The 25274-nt window shown below is 46.4% G+C and overlaps 3 protein-coding genes across 3 annotated transcripts in view; all 3 read left to right on the forward strand.

Annotated features, from left to right (window-relative positions):
* Positions 1-948: 948 nt before the first annotated feature.
* MRI1 (methylthioribose-1-phosphate isomerase 1) lies at positions 949-7847 on the forward strand. The gene is made up of 6 exons (XM_027850784.1): positions 949-1177; positions 2102-2340; positions 3716-3891; positions 4228-4404; positions 5173-5397; positions 7322-7847. Exons 1-6 carry the CDS (start codon positions 1046-1048, stop codon positions 7447-7449), a joined length of 1077 nt encoding a protein of 358 aa, XP_027706585.1. The 5' UTR covers positions 949-1045; the 3' UTR covers positions 7450-7847.
* Positions 7848-10696: 2849 nt separating this feature from the next.
* On the forward strand, positions 10697-13485 carry CUNH19orf53 (chromosome unknown C19orf53 homolog). The gene is made up of 3 exons (XM_027851118.1): positions 10697-10827; positions 11945-12000; positions 12888-13485. Exons 1-3 carry the CDS (start codon positions 10731-10733, stop codon positions 13023-13025), a joined length of 291 nt encoding a protein of 96 aa, XP_027706919.1. The 5' UTR covers positions 10697-10730; the 3' UTR covers positions 13026-13485.
* A 10541-nt stretch (positions 13486-24026) lies between these two features.
* Positions 24027-25274, forward strand: part of ZSWIM4 (zinc finger SWIM-type containing 4) — a 21213-nt gene continuing 19965 nt past the window's right edge. Inside the window, exon 1 of the mRNA XM_027851058.1 lies at positions 24027-24241. The gene's annotated coding sequence lies outside the window, so the exon portion shown is untranslated. The remainder of the gene's footprint in view (positions 24242-25274) is intronic.

The following is a 25274-nucleotide window of genomic DNA, read 5'->3' on the forward strand; positions in this document are numbered from 1 at the left end:
GTTTAGACAAAATGAAACCAAGAATGACCAAGTTAGAGTGTGTACATTTCAGTTCCATAGTCACTGCTCTTTCCAAAGGAGGAAGATGTTACTTCACCATTAGGTTTCATTTCTGTGTTCTTTTCATTTATGTTACCATATTGTGGTCCAAGAGGGGAAAGTCCATGGGAGAAATAGAATTCAGATCCAGGCTTTGTAACACCAAATCCAGTGCTTTTAACCACAAGGTTTAATAGATGACAGAATCATTGTTTTAGAGCCAGAAAAGAACTCAAAGTTTATCTAGTTATAGGATTTAAAGCTGGAATGAACTATAGGGGACACTGTCTCCGGCCCTCTCAATTTACACCTGAGTAATGGAAGACCTGGAGAAATAACTTGCCCAAGCCGTTACCTTCTTAGGTAGTAAGTACCCCATACAAACCCAGGCCCACTGACTTCAAATCCAAATAATTGCAACTGGCTGGCCGAAGGTCATGTAGCCGCTTAGTTACGTACTGAGGCTTGGAACCGGCATCCTAACAACCCCAGGCTCTGACGAGTCAATCACCTCCCTGAGAAGGAGGTTATTCTGACTCTTCCAGGAATTAATCAAGTATTAAGTACCTGAGGGACTGTGCCGAGGGCTAGGAACGCTTTGATAAGACCGAACTACCTACCCTACGGGAGCTTACTACATTCTTAGGGAAGAAAGGAGATTCGTACTTGTCCACGTAGGAGTTAGACAAAGTCGACACAAAGTAACCTTGATTGGGAAGGGGGGCGGGAAAGGAATCCCACACAGTCCATTAGGTCCATTAGTCCATCAATCAACCAGCTTTTACGTGCCCAGGTACAACCCTACTATCACTTCCCACTTGGTGCTTTGTAACTAGCTCAATGTCTGCCCCATCTTTCTCTCGTCAGGCCCCGCCCCCTAACAATGACTCGCTTTAGGGCGGTGAGGAAGCCAGGGCCCACGTGAGGACGGAGTCTTTAGTTCTCTGCCTCCCGCTGGCCTGCTTGGCTCCTGGGTCTAGTTCCCTGGCTTCTTCCCTTGCTTGCCATGAGCCTGGAAGCGATCCGATATCACCGGGGTTCCCTGCACATCCTGGACCAGCTGCTGCTGCCCCAGCAGAGCCATTATGAGGCTGTGACCTCCGTATGCCAGGCCTGGGAGGCCATCAGGACCATGAAGGTGGGCGGAGGGAAGGGGGCGTGGGGCCAGGGGAGAACCGGAGCGTTAAGTCAGCTGCATGTCTGGAGTGAAGGAGTGAGCCCTGGGCTGGGGTGGTAGGGGCAGAGGAGAACTGTACCTGGAGGATCCATAAAGGACCCCAGGCTCAGATCTTCTGTGTCCTGTGTTCTAAGAGCCCTCCCAGCCCTGACGTCCTGTATTCTAAAGACCCTCCCAGCCCTGATGTCCTGTGTTCTAAGGGCCCTTCTAGTGCTGAATCCTATTATTTAAGCCCCTCCCAGTCCCTCATACTCTCTATTCTAAGGTCTGTTACACTCTATCACAACTATATAGCCACAGTAGATCAGAATGGGAAACAGGCATAATTTGGGTGCCCAACATAGCTAGGATAAAGCAAAGGTTAGAACACCTATCCCTTAGCCTGAGGTCCAGCAACATGACAGAATGAAAAGAACTTTGGATTTAGTTCTAGAGTATCTGGATTCAAATCCTCCTCTGCCACTTAATAATTGTTTGACCTTGGGAAAGTCTCTTCCTTTCCCCAATCCAAAGTTTCCTTGTCTGGAAAATGAGGCATTTGAACTCAACAATCTTTCCTGTTCTGATAGTCTGTGTCTGAGTCTGTGAGCCCTTCTCTTCAGGGTCCATACACTCAATCAACCAACCAATCAATAAACATTTATTAAGCATCTACTGTCTGCTGGGCACTGTACTAAGTGCTGGGGATACAAAAAGAAGCAAAAGACAGTTCCTGACCTAGGATAGGAAAACTGAGGTACAGTGTGGGTTCTAGTTCAGAGGGGGCTAGACCTGAGGGCTATATGTACCCTATCCTGAGCCCTAGCAGGCCAGGTTTCACCTCTCTGTGAGCCCTGGGGAATCAGGGACCAGGTCCCTTGATTTACACTCTCTTCCTGGTCCCAGGTACGGGGAGCTCCCGCCATCGCCATAGTGGGCTGCCTGAGCTTGGCTGTGGAGCTGCATGCTGGTGCAGGGGGACCTGGGCTTGAGGCCCTGGTGACCTTCGTGCAGAACTCACTAAACTACCTGGTGACAGCCAGGCCGACTGCTGTCAACATGGCTCAGGCTGCCCGGGAGATGTCTGAGGTAGCCGCCCAGGAGGCTGGACAAGAAGGGGCCACAGAGGGTGTGGTTCGAGAGAGGTAAGAAGAGAGCTGTTCTCCTACCCCAAGCTCTCATGGTTCTGGGGCCACCCAGCGGTATGGATCACGGCCCAAGAGTGGAGACCGTGCAGACACTGAGTGGTCAGTTTGTAGCGCCTTTGGGAAACTTTTCTCATTCCATTAACTCAGAAGGCAAAAAGAGTCAGTCAGCTGGGAAATTCGTAGGATTTAGGACAAGAAGGGATACAGAGGTCACCCTGGCCAACCTCATCATTTTTTAGATAAGGAACCTGAAACATAGAGAGGGGAAGGGGTGGTGATGATTTTCCCAAGGTCATATAAATAGTGACTGATTCCAACGCAGGCCCCTTCACTCTGAATTCTGTTCTCTTTCCACTTCATGCAATAGAAAAAATATTGAGCACTCATGCAAGTATACTAACGGGGTAAAGGAATTTCCTGATAGCTTTATTAACCAGTAAGAATAACACTAGCTAACACTTGGATAGCACCTGTGCTAAGTGCTTTACAAATATTATTTCATTTTATCCTCACAACAGCTTTGGGAGGTAGGTGCTATTATTTTCCCCTTTCTCTCAGTGAGAAAACTGAGGCAGACAGAAGTTAAGTGACTCATCAAAGGTCATAGAGCTAGTAAGTGTCTGAGGCTGAATTTTAATTCAGCTCAACCTGAGCAACTAGGCAGCACAGTGGATAGAGTGTCAGTCCTGCAGTCAGGAAAACTCATCTTCCTAAATTCAAATCCAACCTCATATATTATCTATATGACCCTGGGCAAGGCCCTTAATCTTGTTTGCCTCAGTTTCCTCATCTGGAAAACAAGCTGGAAAAGGAAATGGCAAACCACCCCCAGTATCTTTGCCAAGAAAACCCCAAATGGGGTCATGAAGATTGAGATATGACTGAAAACAACTCAACAATAACAATTGATATTTGATACATCTTCTGACAACGTGGCATGGTGGAGAAAGAGCCAGGGAGCCCCGAGTTTTAAGTCTCACCTGCCTCTTGACACATCCTAGCTGCACGACCCTGGACAAGTCACATCTCAATGCTCAAGGTAGCTCTGTGACACTACAAATTCTAGAGGAGATGCTTCTCTGCCTAGGTTGCGGGAATTTCTTGCCTCAGAACAAACTGGGGATTAGCACTACAGGTATTATGATCCTCATTTTGTAGACAGAAAACTGAAGCATGCTTACTGTGTCTTGGCCAAGGTTATACAGCTACTTCTTTCAGGACCAACATCTGAGCTCAGGCACCTGTTTATGGGTCTGGGGATGAAACAGCTGGGAGCAGACACCCCCTGGGCAAACCTCTTAGGTGTACAGGGTGGAGGTGGCAGGTGACAGGTCTTCAGCTCACCAGCTGCCCACCCCTGCACCCTCCCCAGGTTGATCTGCTGGGCTGAACACATGCTGGAGAAAGACATCAGGGACAACCGGAGCATTGGGGACCATGGGGCCCAGCACCTTCTGGAGCGCGTGGCACCAGGGGGTGGCCAGGTGACTGTGCTGACCCATTGCAACACTGGCTCATTAGCCACTGCAGGCTATGGAACAGCCCTGGGTGAGTGGGGAAAAAAGGACAGGTTATGGGATTATAGAACTGAGAGCTGGAAAGGACCTCAGAGGACCTCCGAGTCTCTTTAAAATGGGACATGCCACCTCCCACCTACATGTATTTGCACAGGCTGTATCCCCATACCTGAATATACTTCTTCCCTCCCCTCTCTGCCTTTCATAAGCCTAATCCTCCTCAAGCTGCCACCTCTTTTGTGAAGCCTTCCCTGATTGCCCTGCTTTTTTCTATCACACCATGGGGCCTCTACTCTTCCCTCCCCCACACATGGCTTCTTATTGTTTCTTCTGCTTTTGTGGGGGGGGGATTGTGGGCTATCCACAGGTGTGATCAGATCTCTGCATGCCCTGGGCCGCCTGAAGCACGTGTTCTGTACGGAGACCCGGCCCTACAACCAGGGTGCGCGGCTGACGGCCTACGAGCTGGTGTATGAGAAGATCCCTGCCACTCTCATCACTGACAGCATGGTAGCTGCTGCCATGGCCCACAAGGAGGTGGGAGGTCAGTGGTCTGGCTGGGCATTCATGGGTGGACTGTGATCAGAAGGAACATTCATTCTCTCTGGTGACATGAGGGCGGGGACACTGTAGAATCCTTTGCCTCCTGGTCTCTCTTTGGAAGTACTAGTTCATAAGAGCTGTAAGGGTTCTGAAAGACAAAGTACAACCCTCTCATTTTACAGGTAAACTGAGACTCAGAAAAGGAGAAGAATTTCCCCAAGATTTAATTGGCAGTGCCCAGATTTGAACCCAAGTTTTCTGGCTCCAGTTCCAGTGCTCTTTGCACTACTGACTGAGTCTCCATCCTTATTACCCCCATGGATGCCATGGTTCCCCTTCCCCATGCCCCTGTAATCTCTGACCTTTCCTCTCCCTTTCCTTGTCACTTGGCCCTCAATACTTCAGTTAGATCTACAATCTCTTCCCCCCCCAACTTGGGCAGCTCATAACTCAACTATGTCTTCTCCATCCAATCTTATTCATCATTTCTATAAATCCTCCCCAGCAGAGCTACCCAATACTCTAGAGACTTTCTTGCCAATCCTCTACCCCTTAGCTTTTTGTAATAATAATAATAATAATAATAATCATACATATTTCTGTGATTCTTCAAAGTGTATATACTGCTTGCCTCAAAACCACCACATAAGACAGGCAATGTGATCATCATTGCCCTCATTTATTTAATAGACAAAGAACCTGGACCTCAGAAGTGATGAGATTTGTCTGGGATCAGACAGCTAACAGGTCCTTCCCTTTCTCCCCATAGCTGTCATTGTGGGAGCAGACCGGGTGGTCGCCAATGGTGACACCGCCAACAAAGTGGGGACGTACCAGCTGGCCATCGTTGCCAAGCACCACGGGATCCCTTTCTACGTCGCTGCCCCTGTTTCCTCTTGTGATCTCAGCTTGAAGACAGGTCAGGAGATCGTCATCGAGGAGCGGCCAGGCCAGGAGCTGACCAGCCTCTGTGGGACCAGGATTGCTGCCCCAGGTTGGTCAATCACAGGACCGGATAGGACCAGAAGGTCTTATTCCTGTTTGTGTTCTGAACTCCATGTCTCCCTTTGGGGACAGGTAGCAGGGAGAGAATAGCACCATCCTACTAGACCTTGAGGGTGGAATCTGTAGGGCTGTTTTATCTCCTGGGATTTAGGAAACCATATCTGCCCCCTTTCCTATTGCCTCATAACCTACCCCAAGGGTGGGGAACCTGCAGCCTCGAGGCCACCTGTGGCCCTCTAGCTCTTCAAGTGTGGCCCTTTGACTTAATCTAAACTTGAGGTACGTGACACTGTCTCAGAAGACATCCAATATTGCCATCCCTGCCTTAAGGGGCTCACATGCATACATACATACATACCTCACATATACAGACATCTAGGACCTATGTCATGTTCTTAACTTCTTCTCTGTCACAGGCCCCTTTTGGCAGTCAGTCTGCCAAAGCCTAGGAACCCTTTCCCAGAAGAATTTTTTTTTTAATTCTTAATCGAAGGAAATTCTAAATTTCAGCTAGAGATCAATGAAAATAAAAATGTGATTTTTTTCCCCCCGGGACCTCCTGAAATCTCTCCACATCCTTGATCTAGATCAGGGCTGGAAGCTGCAGCCTCAAGGCCACATGTGGCCTTGTAGGTCCTTGGTACAGTCCTTTTATTAAGGGAGTTTGCTCTGTGAAGTTTGGATTCAGTCAAAGGGCCACACTTGAGGACCCAGAGGGCCACATGTGGCCTGGGGGCCGCAGGTTCCCCACCCCTTGGGAAACAAAGGTTTAGAAACACTTCAGAGCAACTTCCAAACAGACACATATCAAAAGAGTATAGACAGAGTCCAGAAGGCAAATCACATACTACAGGTAAGGAGAGTGCCACTCTTGGAGTCAAGAGACCAAGGCTGAAATTATAGCTCTAGTACTGCTTGCTCTATGCCTCAGTTTCCTCAGTTATAAAATGAGGCTAATACTACTCACATTACATAAATCACAGGATTCTAAGGAAAATATTTGATAAACTTTAAAGTGCTTTAGAAATGGAAATTGCAGGGGGCAACTAGGTGGTGCAGTGGATACAACACCAGCCCTGAAGTCAGGAGGACCTGAGTTCAAATCTGGCCTCAGACCAAACACTTGACATTTACTAGCTGTGTGACCCTGGGCAAGTCACTTAACCCCAATTACCTAAAAAGATAAATAAATAAAATAAAAATAAATGGAAATTGTAGTTATGATCCAATAGAGCTAGACAAGGAGGGGAAGAGACAGGAAGGGAAGAAGCCTTTATAGTGCACCTACTATGTGCCAGGCACTGTTCTAAATGCTTTACAAATGTTTTGTAAACATTTGCTCCCCATAACAACTCTGCAAAGTGGGTAGATGTTGTAATTATCCTGATTTTATAGTCATAGTACTTGCTGTGTGACTCTGGGCATATCACTTCACCCTGTTCGCCTCAGTTTCCTCATCTGGAAAATGAGATGGAGAAGGAAATGGCAAACTACTCCAGTATCTTTGCCAAGAAAACCCCAAATGGGGTCAAGAAGAGTCAGAAATGACTGAATAATAACAACAATGCATTACCTAGATCACAGTTTTCTAAGAAAAGTATTTGATAAACTTTAAAATGCTTTAGAAATGGTAGGTATAATTATAATCATAATAGAGCTCAAGGAGGGAAGGGGAACAGAAAGGAGATGGGAATAAGCCCTATATAGCTCCTTCTCCATGAAGGAGGTGAGATTTCATCCTGTTTGGAAAGGAGGCTGAAAGGACAGCCAATGAGAAAATGTCAGCAAATTTTTAAAACACTGTATCAGTCAGTTTTTACTGGTCAAGGGAGATAGGGGCATGAGTCATAACTTCTCCTTGAAGCCAAGACCCCAGTCGGGACACCCACTCATCCAGGCTCCCTTTTCTCTAGGTATTGGAGTTTGGAACCCAGCCTTTGACGTCACCCCTCACGAGCTCATCACTGGTGGCATCATCACAGAGCATGGTGTCTTCTCCCCCAAGGAACTGCAGACAGCCCTGACCTCTACGACCTCCTGACTGGACACAAACTCCTCAAATCCCAAGTCTCCCTTCTTCCACCTCCCAATTAGATTGTAAGCTCTTTAAACCCAGTGTCCATTTGTTTAAATTCTCCCTGCCCCAAGCTCAGTGCCTTGCTTCATAAGTGTTTACTGAACTAAATGACCTCCCATTACTGAACCTTTTTTACAATGAACATTTTATTAATGATAGTTGCTTACATTTGTGTAGTACTTCCCAGAGGACAAAAAGTCATCTTCGACTCTTAGCTCTTCCTGTACACCACTGGGTGTCAAGTCCTAACATTTCCACATCTCTTGGCACTGGCCTCTCCCTTGCACTCTCACAACCAACCCCCCTAGTTCAGGCCCCCATCACCTCTTACCTGGACTAATAAAAGAGCCTCCCAACTGGTTTCTTTGCTTCCAGCTCAATCCGTTCTCTGTGCAAAGTTCAAAGCCCTTCATGATCTAGCCTTTCCCATCTTTCAAGTCTTACCCCCTACACCAGATACTTACTCTTAGGTCAGGTGACACTGACCTCCTGGCTGTTCTTTAAACTGAATGCTCCATTTCTTGGCTCCAGGCCTTTTCTCTGGCCCTCTGCCATGCCTGGAATGTTCTTCCTCCTCATCTCTTCCCATTGCATCACACAGCTTCCTTCAAATCCCAGCATAAATCCTATTTTCTACAGAAAACATATCCCAACCCTTCTAAATTCCTTTCTCTCTTCCCTCTCTTAATTATTTCCCACTTATCCCACATATAGTTTGTTTGGACATATTAATCTGCTTGTGGTCTCTCCCATTTGATTGTGAGCTCCTTGAGGGCAGGGACTGTCTTTTGCCTCTTTTTGTATCCCCAGAGTTTAGTACATTGCCTGGCGTATAGTAGGTGCTTAATAGATATTTATTGAGTATGTACTACCAACAAAATAATCTTCTGAATGAACAGGCCTGGCCACTGTGATTCCCGACTTCAAAAACCTTCAGTGGCTTTCTATTCCCTATAAGAAAAAAATATAAACTCCTCAGGCCTCCACAATTTGACTCCAGCATGCTTTCCTGGCCTTTTTTTACTCTACTCTTCCCATAATCTATACTCCATTTAAACTGAACTACTATCTGGTCTCCACTTGGCTGCCCCTGTACCCCTGAAACAGACGCCTTCCTCACAGTTGACTTTTGAAATCCTTCCCATTTTTCAAAGCCCAGCTTAGATTGAGTCCATTGAGTCCAAGTTTTACAGAACAAATACTTTTATTAAGGGGATTTGTTCTGCAAAGTTTGGATTCAGCCAAAAGGCCACACTTGAGGACCTAGAGGGCCACCCGTGGCCTCCAGGCTGAAGGTTCCCCACCCCTGGTCTAGATCCTCCCATTTCCCCCATCCCAGTCCATCTTGTAGAATATTTGTGGGCATACATGTCCTGTTTTCCTTATTGGACTGTATGCTTCCTGAGGGCAGATACTGTATTTTTATCCTTATCCTCAGCAAATCAATAAATCAACAAGCATTATTAAGCACTTACTATATGCCTAAGCACTAGAAATACAAATATAAACAGAAAGACCTTGCTTTTGAAGAGTTTGGATTCTCATGGTCTAAGGCAGCAAACACATGAAAAGGACCTGCAAAGTAAAGGGAGTGGTGTGTGGAGGAGGTGTTTGCTTATGCCTGGGGGCATGATGAAGAAAGTCCAGTGAAGACCTACTTGGGTGGCTTAAGCACTTTCCTTAAAAATGGAAGTCTTGGAAGGAACCAACCAATCTTGAAGTGGGTCTTCAGGGGCCAAGAGCTTTAGATGGTGGAGCATCTGGAGAATTAGGAGTTCTAGAGGGGAAAAAAGTACAGGACTTTGCAACTATTAGGTGTCTCATGAAGGTTTATTGAATGGAATTATCATTTGAACCCCAAGTGTGCAGTAGAGCAAGGATTATTCTCTATTTAATCTCCCAATTCTGTTACCCTTATCCTAGCCTAGCCCTCCATTGTCTATTACCTCCCGATGGCCCCAGCCACTTCCTACCCTTTATCCTATCTAGGCTTCATTCTCCCTTGACCATGTGGTCCAGGTCTCTGGCTTTCTGCTACCTCACAGTCACCCCAGTTTACTGGCCACTCCCATTCAGATCCTCCTTAGACCCTCCTCTAGTCACCCCAGACTACTTGGCCACTCTTAGATCCCTCCCACTGTCTTTCTGTATATAAGTCCATCTGGCCTCCATTAAGGTGCTCCGATTCTTAAAATCTGGCCCGTTTGCATTAGCAATACAAATGCTCAGATTTCTTAAGAGTTTGGCCAATATGGCGGATCTTTAATAAACCTTGTCTTTGGCTGAAAGAAGGTTTGGATTGAATTCATTCGGACAGGACTCACTCAGACCCTTCCAGTCACCCCAAACTACTTGGCCAATCCTGGATCCCTTCCACAGTCTTTCTGTATATAAGATTCATCTTGTCTACTTTAAGGGGCTCAGATTCTTAAAATCTAGCCGATGGCTGAGACTTGCCCAAGCCCGTTTGTCAATACAAGCGTCACAAATGCTTAGATTCCTTAAGAGTCTGGCTAATATGGCAAATCTTTAATAAACCTTGTCTCTGGCTGAAAAAAAGGCTTGGGTCGAATTCATTCGGGTAGGACCCACATGTTATGATTTTGGGGTCCCAGCATCCCTAAACTTCTAAACCTCAACAATACTGCTGACTCCCAAGTCCAGAAAACTCATGTTTTCTGCAAAGAGGAGGATTCTTTGGGTTTCATGATAAGAAAACGTTTTAAATTTGGAAGAGGACAAGGTGGGGATGAGCACAGTGCCTTGAGCTGCAGAATCTTGGTTCAGATCCTCACTGGGCTGCTTTCTACCTGTGACTTTGCCTAAATCGTTTAAACCTGAATTTCCCCAGTCTGTAAATTAAGGGAGCTGAACTGAGGATGCCCAAGTTTTTCGGCTGGATTTGGATCCCAGGATTCAAATGGGTTCAAACGCTAGATGTGATCCTAGCTCTATAGGCCTGCTTTCGTGTAAAATGATGGAGTTGGACTTGACGACATGTAAATTTCCTTTCCGCTCTAAATCTCTAAATCTACGATCCTATAATCCCACTGAACCCCGCCCCCTACCCTGCCTGCTGTCCCTTTAAATCAGACACCGAGCCCCGCTGTATCCCACCAGCCCTTGCGCGTGCTGCCACTCTGTACGCTGTATCCCGTCATCCCTTGCGCGTGCCGCCCGCGCTATGGTATCCCGTCAGCCCTTGCGATTTCCGGGTTCATTTTCTGCAGTCGGGAGGTACAGACATGGCTCAAGGGAAGCAGAAGTTTCAGGCCCGGAGGCCGGCCAAGAAGGCATCGGCGGCCACCGCTTCTTCGGCCTGCCGGGGCCCGAAGAAAGGCGGTGAGGAGCGGGGCGAAGAGCCTGGCTGTGCATGCGCGCGCCGCCCGAGGCTCCCGGTCCCCACGTCCCCCCACGTCCCCGTGGGCCCCCCTCCCGCATCCCCTTCTCCCTCTTGCGCGCCTTCCCCCGCGCCCCTGATGGGGCGCTTGTGCTTGGACCCCAGTTTCTCCCTGGCCGCAGAAACACTATCCTTGGCACTTTGCCCCCAACCCAGAGACCCCATCTCTGGCAGTGACCCAGAAGTGGGCCCAGTGAGGCAAACTCTCACCATTTCCCCCGTTCCAAGAACAGGCTGACCTCTGTAGAGTTTGCCTCATCTCATCTCGTATCAACAAAATTTGTCATGTAGTGATTCCGTTATCGTGAACGATCCAGAGCTCAAGTTATAGACGTCGGCTCCTAAAGCTGTCTTGTCTCAGACATAACAGACCAAAAATACACCGTTTCGGGTAGCGAATGACGTAGTTGTATGTTATCACCTAATTAGCGTACTTGGCCCGTAATCCACTACTTTTCCTATATAAGCGTTAGCGTCATTCTTGTTAGGTTGCAGGTTCCTTAAGAATCCTTGCCTGCTGAAAAGCGTAACAATAAACTTTTGCCAACTTGACTTAAAGATTGCTTGAGTTTGTGAATTCATCCCAGACAGCCCTGTCCTATATTCCGGTCCTTGAGGGATCGAAATCTCTCAGACCTCAACGCCCCCCCACCCCACTTTCTCACGGTCCCCCTCACCACATGCACTTCCGTGTCCCCTCTCCCTCTTGTGCCCCTACATCTGTTCCTTCCCTCTTAGTTCCCTCACAGCCCTTGGCCCCTTTCCCCTATCCTCTGCCCTCCTGTGCCCCTTCTGTCCATCCTCTTGTGCCTTCACACTTCTTGTCCTCCTTTCCCATGATCCTTCTCCCTGCATCCCTTCCTGTACCCCCACACTCCTTTGTCCCTGTGGTCCTCCTCACTCCCATGCCCTCACACCCTCTTGTCCCCCTCCCCACCTCCCCTTGCTCCATGCCCTTTGTTCCCCTTACCCCCTTCTCTTGCTGCCATGCATCTTGTCTCCCTCCCCCACACTCCGCTCCTCAGATCTCCTCTCACTTCTGTGTGCCCCCCTCCCCAGGGCGAATCATAGCCCCCAAAAAGGCCCGGGTCATCCAGCAGCGGAAACTAAAGAAGGTGAGTGCCTGGGCTTTTCTCCAGGATGCTTTTCTCCACTTATGACTGCCCCTTGTCACTGCCAGCTTCTCCCAGTATTGCTTCCTTCTTCAGGGCCATAGGTGTCTCTGGTGGCAAGTTCCTTTCCCATACTGCAAAAATGCACCTTCCAGTGCTGGCCACCTCTATACAGGTTCAGTCTGTCTTCCTGCTCTCTCTCTAGAAGCCAGTGTCTTAACCACATTGACACATTTACTTCCAATCCCAGTGCTGACCATCCTTCCACCACACACTCTATGCAGACATGCCTCTAACTTTACTCCCATATCTGTGGAGCTTAGCATCACTTTCTTACTTCTCTCCAAGACTTTTCAGGTAGATCTCAGTGCTCACCCTGCTTCCATAATCAAGGTTCCCTTCACCACTTTTTTGACTCCTTCCCTCCCCCCCCCCCCACATATACATACTCTGTACAGACTGTTCTCATTCTCATGAGACCAGGAATGCCCAGTATCATATTCTCTCTCTCTGTCTCTCTCTCTGTCTGTCTCTGTCTGTCTGTCTGTCTCTCTCTCACACACACACACACACACACACACACTCTCTCTCTCTCACATACTCCTCTGCTACCTCCCCACGTAAGCACAGGGAACCTTGATGCACAGATTTATGCTGTCAATTTAAACTGACAGAGGGCTTCTGGAAACTAAGAAAATTTACCCTTCTGCACAGGTCACTTGCTCTTACCCCTTTTTCTTGGTCCTAAATGTGTTTACTCTGCTTAAGCCAATATCTTTATCTTTGGTGGGAAGGGGGCAGGCAGGTTGGACTTGCAAGTTAGAGGCTGATTTCCCGTGACCTTCCTTATTGTTAATACTGTCCTAAGTATCCTGCATATTCCTCCTCAGGACCTGGAGGTTGGTATCCGAAAGAAGATTGAACATGAGGTCATGATGAAAGCCAGCACCAGCTTGCCCAAGAAACTGGCCCTGCTGAAGGCCCCAGAGAAGGAGGCCAAGAAAAAGGAAAGTGGTGGCAAGAATTAGCCCTGACAGGAGAGAAGAGAAGAAAGGGGAAGTCCTTCATTCCAGACTTTGCTTGACTGCCTGTGGCCTTGAAATCTCTGATGTCCCAGTATGTTTGTGGATACATCTGTTTTGAGAGCTTTATTAGGGGAGAAGAAATAGGCTTCTCTTCAGTCAGGGATAGCCCTGTTATCTGTCCTCTTTTTCACCACAACTTCTCAGGCCTCAGTTTGACCAAAACAGCATCTTCTGAAGGCTGCAGCTTCTCACATCCCTGAAGAATATAGTAGGAAAGAGTAGGGGCCCTCTCAGGAGGAGAGAACACCTTCCTGGCTGTCAGGAGGCCGCTGATGTCTGCAGCAGCCCCAGGAGTCACTTCAGCCCACTTTTATCTTCTCATTTCTCCTTCCTTGTACCCTCCTTGAACCCCACATTCTCTGTCTAACTTAAAAGCAATAAAAAAGGAAACAGCTGCTCCATACTATGTACTTCTCTGGGCTTCTGTAGATGAGACGGGGGGCTTGCCTTCTCATGGCTGCATGGCGTTGGGGAGAGAGGTGAGACAAGGCAGTGGAAAGAACATTGGACTTTGAGCCAGAAGCCCTGAGTTCCAGTGCTGGCTCTAACACCTACTTACTGGCCTTGTGATGGTAGCAAAGGCAGCGAACCTCTTAGAGCCTTAGTTTCAGCCTGTATTCCCAAGCTGATGTGATGAGGAGTTATAAACCTTAACAGATTATAGAATGAAATTGCTGCTGTTCTCGGCTCAAGAGTCACTGGAGCTTACCAACCCCTGAGGAGAGAAAGGAACTTTGTGGGAGAGAAGGGATATATGCATAGTATACACAGGCTGCTGTTTTCTCCAGAAGGCTTGTGTATTATGCTACCTGGCTTCGGACTTAGAAATGGAATCCTACCATTCCCTTGACTTGGTAGATTTTTTAGAGTCCTGTTTCATCCATTTTCCCAGTCAGAGGAGACCTTTGAAAGAGCTCTGGACCTTGCCTCTGGAGCCTGGGGTTCAGGCTGCTTGACCTATGCAGCTAGGCCTAACCTGACGGGAATGAAGTTCACCAGGTAGAAAGGAAGCTATCTTGCCTTAAGGCATGGTATAGTGGCTCTGTGCTTGTCTTTCCTGAGACTTTTTTCTCCCCAATATTTTGGTGGCCTTTCATCTCTTGGGGACCAAAAAAGGCCTTTTCCTGATCTGGGAACAAGGAAAGGAATCCTCGATCTGTATCTGAAGTGATCAGGGAAGGGTCAGGAATGGAATTTTTTATCTAGCATAGGACTTTATACATGGTTGCAATTAGTAAATGTTAATTAAATCAAAGAGAGCCCTGGCTTCCAGGTGCAAGGAGTTGATAGATCCATTGTACCCCACACTAGTCTGCCAGACTGATCCATCTGGACTCTTCGGTTAAGACTTGGGTCTCACATTTTAAGAAGACTGTCCAGAGGAGGGCAACAAAGAGAAGGAAGGATCTTGTGTCCATGCCACATGAGGTTTAGTTGAAGGACGTTTTATCTAGAAAAGAGAAGGTTCAGAGGGACAGCATGGCTGTCTTCAAGGATTTGAAGGACTGTCATATGAAGGAAGAATTCATTTGGGCCCCTAAGGAAGAATTAGGAGCAGTTGGATGGCAAAGGTTGCATTTTAGCCATGAAGTTAGGGATGCCCTAACAGCTATCCAGGAGTAGAACAGGCTGCCTGAGGAGGCAATAGACTCCCCTCTCATCAAAATCCTTCAAGCAGAGGCTGTATAACCACTTAGCGGGGTATTCTCCGTCACCTTGACCACTTGTCATGGTTTTAGTATTAGATGGCTGCTGAGCTCCCTTCCAACTGGAGGTTCTATGCTTCATTGAGCTAATTTGAAAGTTGTCCACTTGCTTCTCGCCAAGAAATTGGATAGGATGGAAATGAAGGGCAAATCTAGATGAAGCCTCGAGAGAATCCATTTAGGCCTTACCAAGATCTGCCATTGTAGAAGGGGAAATGCTAGAGTAGGAGCGGTGTTCTCCCTGGTCTGGCATTTCTGGCTCATGCCTAATAATTGTGGTGTCTGGAAAATTCCTTGAACTCTTGTTTCTTCATAAGGAAATGGTCTCTATCAAGAGTTCTTAATTTTTTTTTGTATTATGCTCCAGGAACTATGCTGAGCATTGGGGGTCCAAAAACAAAAAAAAAAACAAATGGTCCCTGCCCTTGTGGAGCTTCCAATCTAACGGGATAAGACAACACACAAAAGAAAGCTGAAGGGGTGGGGGAAAGTGCCTGGCACAGGGGCAGGTGAAGAAAAACTGTGCTAGGGGCAGCTAGGTGGCGCAGTGGATAGAGCACTGGCCCTGAAGTCAGGAGGACCTGAGTTCAAATGTGACCTCAGACCAAACACTTGACACTTACTAGCTGTGTGACCCTGGGCAAGTCACTTAACCCCAATTGGCTAAAAATGAAAAAAAAACAAAAAACAAAAACTGTGCTGAGCCCCCTCCTTAAATAGAGGCACTGGAGCCCATGGCCTTGCCCTCTGGTCAGGGTTTAATCAGAGGGTCAGGGGGCACTGATAAGACGTGAGTACCAGGCAGATTCATTCTTGCAGGACAATGGGGTTTCCCAATTAATATTTTCAAAATTGTGGAATTTAAATGTATACAATACACAGGATTATGAAGAAAACCAGTTTATTTAATTGTAGTTACCAAAATATTCTAAAAATAAGGTCATAGACTCCAGATTAAGAAACCCTGGTCCATATGGTCTTTAAGGTCCCGTTCCAGCTTTCAAGCCAATGATCTATGATCCTAGGGCCTGCCTCTCCTAGGAATCACATTCCTCCACTACCCCTCTCCCCTCCTATTATATTCCCTTTGTGGAAATTACAGTGGTTTACAAGCATCATATGTCATGCCACGTGTAAATCAGGGTCCTTGCGGTCATCTCCAGTCTCCTCCCTTCAGTAAACTAGGCCTTTGTGGAAAGGGTGTTGGGCCCGTGTCAGCAATTCCAGGAACGTCCGAATTAAGAGATTGGAGAGGGAGGAAGACGTCTTGCCCTGCATAGTAGAACTGAAGAGAACTTTGTGGCATAGTAGAAATTGTTTGGAGTCAGATGGGCTGGCTCGGGTCATGTGCCAGCTCTGACTGCTTCCAGGAGCATTAAGAGCCCACCAAGTCCAAGGCTGCATGCTAGGCACTGGTGACACACAGTCAGATATGACAAAACTAGCCTCTGAGGAGTACATCGCAGAAACAGCGTGTTTCTCCCAGGTGGCACCTGAGATGAACCTTAAAGCCAGGGGTGCTAAGAGCCTGACATGAGGAAGGAACACATTCTGGGCTGGGGGACAGCCTGTGCAAAAGCAGGGAAGGGCAAGAAACTGCACGTAGGCCCATTTGGAACCTGGGGGATATAAAAGGGAGTAACGTATCCTGAAATTAAATGTGATGGATGAGGAGTTTGCATTTTATCCTCAAGGCATTGGGGAACCACTGAAGATTTTTTTAATTTTGAGGCAATCGGGGTTAAGTGATTTGCCCAAGGTCACAGTGCTAGTAAGTGTCTGAGGCTGAATTAGAACTCAGGTCTTCCTGACTCCAGGGCCAGGGTTCTATCCACTATCCCACCTCGCTGCCCCTACCACTGAAAATTCTTGAGCAAAGGAGTGAGAAGGTCAGACTCATGCTTCAGTAACGTGTGGGAGGAATAGAGAGTGAGAAGAAATAGATTTACTAGTTGTGTGACCATAGTCAGCAAACATCGATTAGTGCCTACTATGTGTCAGGCACTGTGCTAAGGGCTGGGTATACAAAGAAGGCAGTAAGACAGCCCCTGCTGTAAAGGAACTCACAGTCTCATTGGGAAGACAACATGTAAACACAACTACATGAAAACAAGCTATAGGCAGGATAAACTGGAGACCATCCCAGAGGGAAGGCACTAGAATTAAGGGCAGTAGGGGAAGGCTTCCCTGTAGAAGATGGGATTTTAGCTGGCACCTAGAAGGGAGTCAGGAGGTCGAGATAGTGAAGGAAGAGCTTTCTAGGTGTGGGGGAAGATGCTTGGAGCCGGAAGATGGAGTGTCTTCTTTGAGGAGCAGCCCGGAGGAGGCCCATGTCGCTGGATCCCAGTGTAGGAAGACAGGAAAGGTTGGAGGCTATTACTCATTGAAGAATGGGATCCCTGTCTCCCTTTCCCTTCTGAATCTATATTGGCTGCTTTCCCACTATGCAGAAGGAGCTTTTGAAAGGACTGCGGCTAGGTGGCACAGTGGATAGAGCTCCAGAGTCAGGAGGACCTGAGTTCAAAGACAGCCTCAGACACATAACACTTACTAGCTGTGTGTCCCTGGGAAAGTCACTTAACCAATTGCCTCACCAAAAAAAAAAAAAGAGTGATAGCTTTGTTGGGGCACCTAGGTGGTGTAGTGGATAGAGAACCAGCCCTGGAGTCAAAAGGACTTGAGTTCAAATCTGGCCTTAGACATTTACTAGCTGTGTGACCCTGGGCAAGTCACTTAACCCTAATTGCCTAAAAAATAATATTAATAATAAGCATACCACCCATAGCTTTATCCAAATCACTGAAGATTTAAAAAAAAAAGGTAAACAGCAAAGGGCCAAGCCCAGTTCCCTGGAGCACTTCTACTAGTGGCCTCTTTCCAAATTGACACCAACCTATTAATGAATCCTCTATGAATCTGGTCATTAAGCCAGTTTTGAATCTATCTGACTGGTACTGTACATACCACTTAGCCCATCTCTCCTTCCCACAGAGACAGTATATAAGACTTGGCCTAGTGCTTTGCTAAAATCTAGGTAAGTTAGGCTATCTACTGCATTACCCTGCTCTGGTAACCCATTCCAAAGAGATGAGCTGTTTCAGAAGTCACACTAGTTCTCTGTGATCACTATTCTTTTTCTAGATGTTTAGGAACTATCCATTTCTTTTATAAGACACGGTGGAATTTTGCCAGGAATCAAAGTCACACTCATTGATATATGGTTTGCAGTTTGTATTCCCTTCCCATTTTGAATCAGGACATCTGCCCGTCTCTAAACCTCTTCCTTTCTCCATGGTCTTTCAGAGATCAGAGTGTAGGATAAATCCAAGTGGGAAGAGACTTGAGGTCAGAAAACTAATGAGAAAGCTTGCTACAATAATCTAGGTAAGAAGTGATAATAAGGGCCTGAACTAAGGTAGTAATTGTTGAGTGGAGAGAAGGGGTCAGAGAGGAGAGATTTTGTAGAGGTAGGAACAGCAAGATTTGGCAGCTGATTAAACAATCTGGGAGACTGGAAGAATGGTGATGCCTTTGATAGAAATGCAGACATGGAAGATAGGTGGATTTGGAGTGGAGGGGTAGGGAATAACATGAGTTGTTTTCGATTTGTTGAGTTTAACGTGTCTCTAGCCTATCTACTTTGAAATATTCATCCAAATTTGATTTGGGACTGAAAATCGAGAGAGCCTGGGGTTGAATATATAAATCTTTGAGTCATCTGAACAGAGATGATAATTAAACCCTTGGGAGTTGATGAGATCACCACAGAAGAAATCTAGAGAGAGTAGAGATTAGGACCCCAGGACAGAACTTTGGGGAACAGCTACAATTATGATGTGGCATGACATGAGCCAATGAAGGAGACAGGAGGAAGGAGAACCAGGAGAGTAGAATGTTATGGAAACCTAGTAGAAGAGACTATTCAGAACAACAGGGTGGTCTACAGTGGCAAAGACAGTAGATACCATCAAGATCCTGGGTATCAACTCTGTTAGTAATTATTATTTGTTTTTTTTCCAGATTAAGTATTTTTTTTCTTGGCAGAGAAAACAAATTAGATAAGACTTGGGCAATTCTTTCTTCTTTTCATTTTCTGTTATCCTCCCATCCATGCTAAGTCATGGTCCTATCCCATCTTTGATCCTCCTCTTTCTTACAATATAGCCCCCCCCAATACCTTTGATAGTCTTTAGCTTTCCTCAGCTCAACTCATTTTGAGGTTTAGAAACCCTGATGAAGAGAATTCTGCCACACTTCTGTATTCGGCTTCTGTTGTATGCCCTCATCTTCCGAAAAGCATCTTTTAAAATTTAATTTGGATTAATGAGTTCTTGTATATACACATCAGTCTCTTTGGGCTACTCCTTTTATTCCTCATTCAAATTGTTTCTCCTTACATCTTCAAATTGAATCCTTAAATTTAAATTAAATCCTTTAAAGTGAATCCTTCTGAACTTTCCAACCATCTTGAACTAACTTCCCATGTAGACCCATACAATATGTGATCCTTCCTATCCTTTCTCTGAACACTTTGGAATCTCTTCTCCCAAAAATTAGGATGCTTGCTTTGGCTTTCCTTTCTGCCATCAAAAATTCTAAGATAGAATAGTGACTTCCCATCACATATACCCTAGCAACCAGTTCTCTTTTGGTGTTGAGAATCTGGGTCAGAATAGAAGTTTCCCTTGGTGGTTCCTTCATCTTTTAAAAGATGAAAGTATCATTAAGTCAAGAAATTATTAGCTGCTCTTCCTTGGGCAGAAAGAGAAGCTCCAGCAGAGCCTAAGTGCCCTGTGTCATGTATAGCATCCCTCTGCCAGGTTGGTGCTGTTTGCTAAAGTCATCATCTCCTTTTTTGTACAGGTGACCTGTGGTATATTCTCTGACCACAATAATACTTCTGTTTCTGCCTCCAGTGACCTTTTATTTTCCCTATTTAATATTTGACTCTTGCTTTTTTTTAAAAACCACTTTCTTTTCCGAGTGACTTCCCTGCCTTCTAGTAAAACCCTCTCATAACAAAGCCAGCCAAGCAAAGTAAATCAACAAATTGTTTGTGTTTAACACTTAAGCCTCATTCCACACTTAGTCCACCCCCTCTACTGAAAGACAGAAGGAATACTTGAGCATCACTTCTCTGGAGGCATGACTGATAAGAATTCTGAAGTCTTTCATTGTTGTTCATATCATTGTAGTCAGTCATCATATAAATTGCCCTCCTGATTCTGGTTACTTTGCCTCAGTTTATACACGTCTTCCCAAGTGCCTCTGAATCTTTCATATTTCTCATTTCTTTTGGCACAGTAATATTCCATTGCATTCATGTGCCATAATTTGTTTAGCCATTCTTCGATCAACACCCACTTTCCTTCCAGTTCTTTGCTAGTACAAAAAGTGCTACTGTAACTTTTTAACATAATATTTTACATTTTCCCCAATTACATATGAAAACAATTTAAAAACTTTTTTTTTTAAGTTTTGAATTCCGACTTCTATCCTTCCCTCCCTCCTCTCACCACTCCCTGAGACAGTATGCAATCATGTAAAACATTTTCATGCTGCTACTATAACTTTTTGTATGGACTGGATCTCACCTACATTGATCTTCACCCTAATTCCCCTCCACTATGGTTCCCCATTCTAGTTGCTGGATTTCCACCCATGAATATATCTTAATTTCCAATGCTACTTTATTCTAAAGCATTGCACTCAGTTTGGAGTGGCACCTTTTAGGAAGGATAGACACACAGGGGAGGATTATCAGGACAGGGAAGGAACTAGAAACCAGTCCACATGAAGGTTGGATGAAAGACCTGAGAAGACCAGACGTGGGGCAGGGAAGCCTCAGCTCCTCATCTGTAAAATCCCTGGGGTTAGACTTGATGATCTCAAAGGTTCTTTCAGTTCTGAGTGATATCACAGAATCTTAAAGTTGCAAAGGACCTCAGAGGCAGTGTCTGAGAGGTATGGGCCCAACCCAAATCTGACCAAGAATTCTTTCTGCACCATCAAGCTTCACCTTCGGTTCAAAGACTTCTAGTGATGGAAACCTACCCCACCTAGTGCTGAGGTGATCTCTGCCATTTTAGTTTTTTCCTTACATCAAGCTAAAAAACCACCTCTATGCATTAAACCCTATGAAATGGGTATCCCTTTTGTACAAATTGAGAAACTGAACGTCCCATCAGCATCTCAAATTTAAACTGTCCAAAACAGAACTTCCCTTGCTCCCTTACTCACAAAGCACCATCTCCCCACTTCTCTCTGCTGAGGACACCTCGGCTAATAACCTTCTCGCTTCTCTCCCCCTCACCCCTCCAGCCAGTTGCTAAGTCTCTTTTCTCATACATCTCTCACATCCATCTTCATTTCTCTGTAGTCAGAAAGCTACAGCCGTAAATAGTTCAGGCACTAATAACCTCTTCCCTGGACTATTTTATTAGCCTACTAATTGGTCTCCCTTCTTCCACTCTCTCCCCTTTGAATCTGTCCTTTGAACGACTGCCAGAATAACCTTCCTAAGGCACACGCCTGACCATGTTACCCCCCCTCCTCAAAACCCCCCGAGATTCCTAGTTGTCTCTAGAATAGAAAAAGAAAGAAAGAAAGAAAAGAAAAAGAAAAAAATAGAATAAAATAAAAACATCCTGGTGTTCAAGCACTTTGGCAATCTTATTCTTCAGCTACCTTTCCAGACTATTTTCACATCATTCCCCTTTACACACTTTAACGTTTCAGTCCAGCTGAATTACTGGCTGTTTCCCGGACTGTCATTCCATCCCTCCTTTCCTAGGAATGGTCCCCATCGTCCTCCAGGCCAACCAAGAGTCTTAATGCTCAGCTCAGCCACATCCTCCCCCGAGTTTTCCCTAATTCCTCTTCCCTTCACTACCCCCCCTCCCCTTGTTATTACTCTCCTTCCTCAGATGACTTTGTACTGAAAAAATACATTATGTCATAGCCTCTCTTTGAGGCAGTAATTGTTTCTGCTTTGGTCTTTGTAGCCCAAGCACCTTAGCCTAGTGCCTTGCACCCAGAGGGTGTTTAGTGAATGTTTGAGTTGAATTGATGAGGAAACAGGCTCACCCAGGGTCATATGGTAAGTGGCAGAGCAGAGACCCTGACCCAGCTCTCTAGACTGCAAATCCCAGTGCTCATTCACTATCCTGCACTGACTCGGCATATTGAAGACAAAACACTGGGGAGAGGACCTCTCAGTGCAAACAGCTGGGGGTAGTGAAACCCATCTGCAGGGGGGAGGGGGAGCGTGATGGTGTTCAGCTTCCCAGCTGCCCTTGCACCTGCTGAGGCCATCGTTTGAGAGGAGGAGAGCCTATCAGCTGTCAGAATTTACTCCTATCTGACCAGATGTGCTGAGATTTATTTCCTGGAAAGCCAGGGGGGAAAAATGTATCTGGTTCCTAGGCCCTAAGTGAGTTTGTCTTGCTATAGTAGGGTGAGTGCTGCTGCCACCATCTTGTTGTATGATCTTAGGCAAATCCCTTTGTATAAAATGTGGGGTGGGACTGGGTGGTCTCTCAGGGTACCCCAGCTGTGATGCTCTACAGCCTGAATGCTTTTCAGTTCCTAAGGGGCTCCCTTCTTAGAGGAATCTTCTCCAGAGAAAAAGACCAGAGGATCAGTTGCCAGCAGGGGGCGAATCCCATCTTTGAGAAACCTGGGCTGCATGATTCACGAAATCTAAGCAATTAGAGCCAGAATGAAGTGTCAAGTTTTCTCGGGTTCTTGGTGTCTCTAGTCCAACCTGTGCCTGGAAATGAACCCGACGATGACAGTGTGCCTGAAGAGCAGTCATCAGACCTCTGCACGAAATCTGCTCCCACCTGCTCCCAGGCCTGGGGCTGTCTCTGCTTGACTGTCCCCCTGTGATGGCCCAGATCCAGAGCCAGTAAAGAACTCGCTTTGGTCCTTGAGCAACTCCCGGGCTTTCAGATGCTTTGACTGACAACTAGGGTTGGGCCTAGAGAGTCATCACCAGTGCTTCCCAGGGGGTTTCCCAGAAAGGAGTGCCAGGGCCACTCCAGTCATCTCACTGGACAAGTTTTATCATCTGAGTTAACAACACCCTTACTCAGTTCCATTCCACCAACATTTATTAAGCACCTGCTGTGTGCTAGATCCTGGGAAAACAAAAATAACAGTGCCTAACCTCCAGGCCCTTTGTTCTGTTGGGATACAACATTTGCATAGGTAAGTAGAGACAAAAATAATTTGAGGAGAGGAAGAACACTGAGGAGATTAGAAGTGACTTTCAAAAGGAGATGACTCCTGAGCCTCAGATCCGTGAAGGAAACTAAGTAACCAGGGAGTACCTTCTTGGTAGGAGAGAGAGAGACTACAAAGACCTAGGCACTGGAGATGGAATGTGAAATTCGGAAATTAGCTGGCCATCCAGTTTACCTGGAATGTCAAGTGTATGAAGCAGAATAATGTGAAATGTTTGGAAAAGTAAGTGGAAGCCTGGCTGCGGAGGGGGCTTTCAACGTCAGGCCTAGGAGTTTGTATTTTATCCTAGAGACAGTTAAAGAGCCACTGGAGATTTCTGAGTGCGGTCAGGCTTATGCCTTAGGATTGATTATTGATTTGGCAGCTGTGGGGAGGGAAATGTTCGCAAGCAGGGACACCAATTAGGAGGAGATTGCAGCAGTCAGGGACGATCAAGGATTTAGAACTGCAAGGGGCTTTGGAAGCCATCTGGGACAGCATCCTCCTTTAACAGATGGGGAAACAGAGGCACAGAAAGGTTAAATGACTTGCCCTGGGTCACCCAGCTGAAGTCAGAATCTGAACCAAGGTCTTACTGATTCCAAGTTGAGCACTGCAATTTCACCTTACAAGGTGATGAGGGTAGTGACCACCTAAGTAGAAAAAAATAGGATTTTGAGAGAGGTTGTGGAGGTAGAATTGACAGAAGTTGTCAAGGGATAGGATATGGGGGGAGGGCTGGGGAGAGGGAGAAGTCAAGGGTGACTGTTCAGAGAGGGAGAATTGGGAAAACAAGTGGAGCAACCCTGTCTCTCCCCTGCTCTGATAGATATCATAGAGTTTTGTTTTTGGTTTGTTTTTTTTTTTTTTGCCTGAGACAAAGAATGATAGGATTCAAATGCAGCCCATTCTTCCTGAGGCAAGATTATTCTCTGGTGTTTAAAATTGGCCCTGAGAGAAGAGTTTCTGGCCAAGCCATTTCCTTTCTCTCCTCCATCTTTTCCCCTCTCCGTCTGGAATGCCCAGTTTTCCTGGCAAAGCAGCAAGACTTCACTAATGAAACTGTGTTTAAAAACAAAACAAACAACAACAACAACAACAAAAAAAAAAACCCTTTGAAATCTTGAAATGAAAGGCCCACAACAGGAGGACATGCAGCGAGATTTTGCCATGGTGCCTCAGAACCAGGAAGTGAAACTGACCCGGCTGGTTTCCTGAGGTCTCCGTGTGAGTAAAACAGAGTAAACAATGCTGGGAGGGCGATACTGGAAGTCCGCAGGAGGAGGCCGGAGTTTGGGGCACGAGAGGAAGTGGCCAAGATAGGAGAGATCCTTTTTATGTCTTAGATGTGTGAATCTAGATCCGTTGGAGGGTGTCACCCTTTCTGAGTGGATAGAGAAAAACACATCTGCTTGGGGTCGGGATCACAGAATGCCGAGACAGTGAGATCAGAGGAGTCAGGAATAAATGTGGCTTCCATTCCCCTGAAGTTGTTGCACATGCTGGGCCATGGGGGGAAGGGGAAATCTGCCTTCCACATAGTGGCTTCATGAAAGAAAGAAAGAAAAAAATGCCATTTGATGTTCCAGGCACTGGTTTGGATTTGACCTAGCAACCTAGGCCTTCTCTTGTTAACCTATATTCAGGCACACCTTGTCACACAGGCTTTCTGTTGCTCTCTGATCCCCTATCTCTTTGGGGACTCTCTGGCCTTGAACTGAATCCTGGAGGCAGCCCCTTCTCACCCTTTTGTGCGTATGTGTGAGAGGGAAATACTATTAACTAAACAGGATGTCTGGATTGGAGTTGGTGGGGGTGGGCACTGACCACGGAAGGGCCTTGATGCTGTCCTTTCAATGGGTGAGTGAGCAGAAATGGAAATCCTTGGAGCGGTGAGAAACCCTCCGCTGTAGGGGGAGGGGAGGGAACTGGTGCACAAAGGAGTCTCCCTTTGGAGGGAAATGTTGGGGGTTTTGTTGCTTGGATGGGAGAATAAAGTAAGGAGGATGAAGGTCCGGAAGTCCTGGCTGAGACTCTGAATTTCCCTGAGCCTCAGTCTTCTCATTTGTAAAACAAGAGTTTGGAACAGAGGATTCTAAATCTGCGATTCTGGGATGCTAAATCCTAGGGACAGAATGGAAAATGTGCTGTGGGTAGAGAGAGCTCTGAATGAAGCCAGAACCAGCAGCTGATAGTGAACGTGTTTTTCAGGGGAGAGAGAGAGAGGGAGAGGGAGAGGGAGAGGGAGGGAGAGGGAGAG

The sequence above is a fragment of the Vombatus ursinus genome, unplaced genomic scaffold, assembly GCF_900497805.2.
Source record: "Vombatus ursinus unplaced genomic scaffold, bare-nosed wombat genome assembly UNPS02009173.1, whole genome shotgun sequence".
Taxonomy (NCBI): domain Eukaryota; kingdom Metazoa; phylum Chordata; class Mammalia; order Diprotodontia; family Vombatidae; genus Vombatus; species Vombatus ursinus.

Bases quoted from the DNA above. Each gene is read 5' to 3' on its own strand.
- MRI1 (XM_027850784.1), top strand. From the start codon at position 1,046: ATGAGCCTGGAAGCGATCCGATATCACCGGGGTTCCCTGCACATCCTG. The intron at 3,892-4,227 runs GTGAGTGGGGAA...GGCTATCCACAG, and splicing joins AGGCTATGGAACAGCCCTGG to GTGTGATCAGATCTCTGCAT. The intron at 5,398-7,321 runs GTTGGTCAATCA...CCTTTTCTCTAG, and splicing joins GACCAGGATTGCTGCCCCAG to GTATTGGAGTTTGGAACCCA.
- CUNH19orf53 (XM_027851118.1), top strand. From the start codon at position 10,731: ATGGCTCAAGGGAAGCAGAAGTTTCAGGCCCGGAGGCCGGCCAAGAAG. The intron at 10,828-11,944 runs GTGAGGAGCGGG...CCCCCTCCCCAG, and splicing joins CCGGGGCCCGAAGAAAGGCG to GGCGAATCATAGCCCCCAAA. The intron at 12,001-12,887 runs GTGAGTGCCTGG...ATTCCTCCTCAG, and splicing joins AGCAGCGGAAACTAAAGAAG to GACCTGGAGGTTGGTATCCG.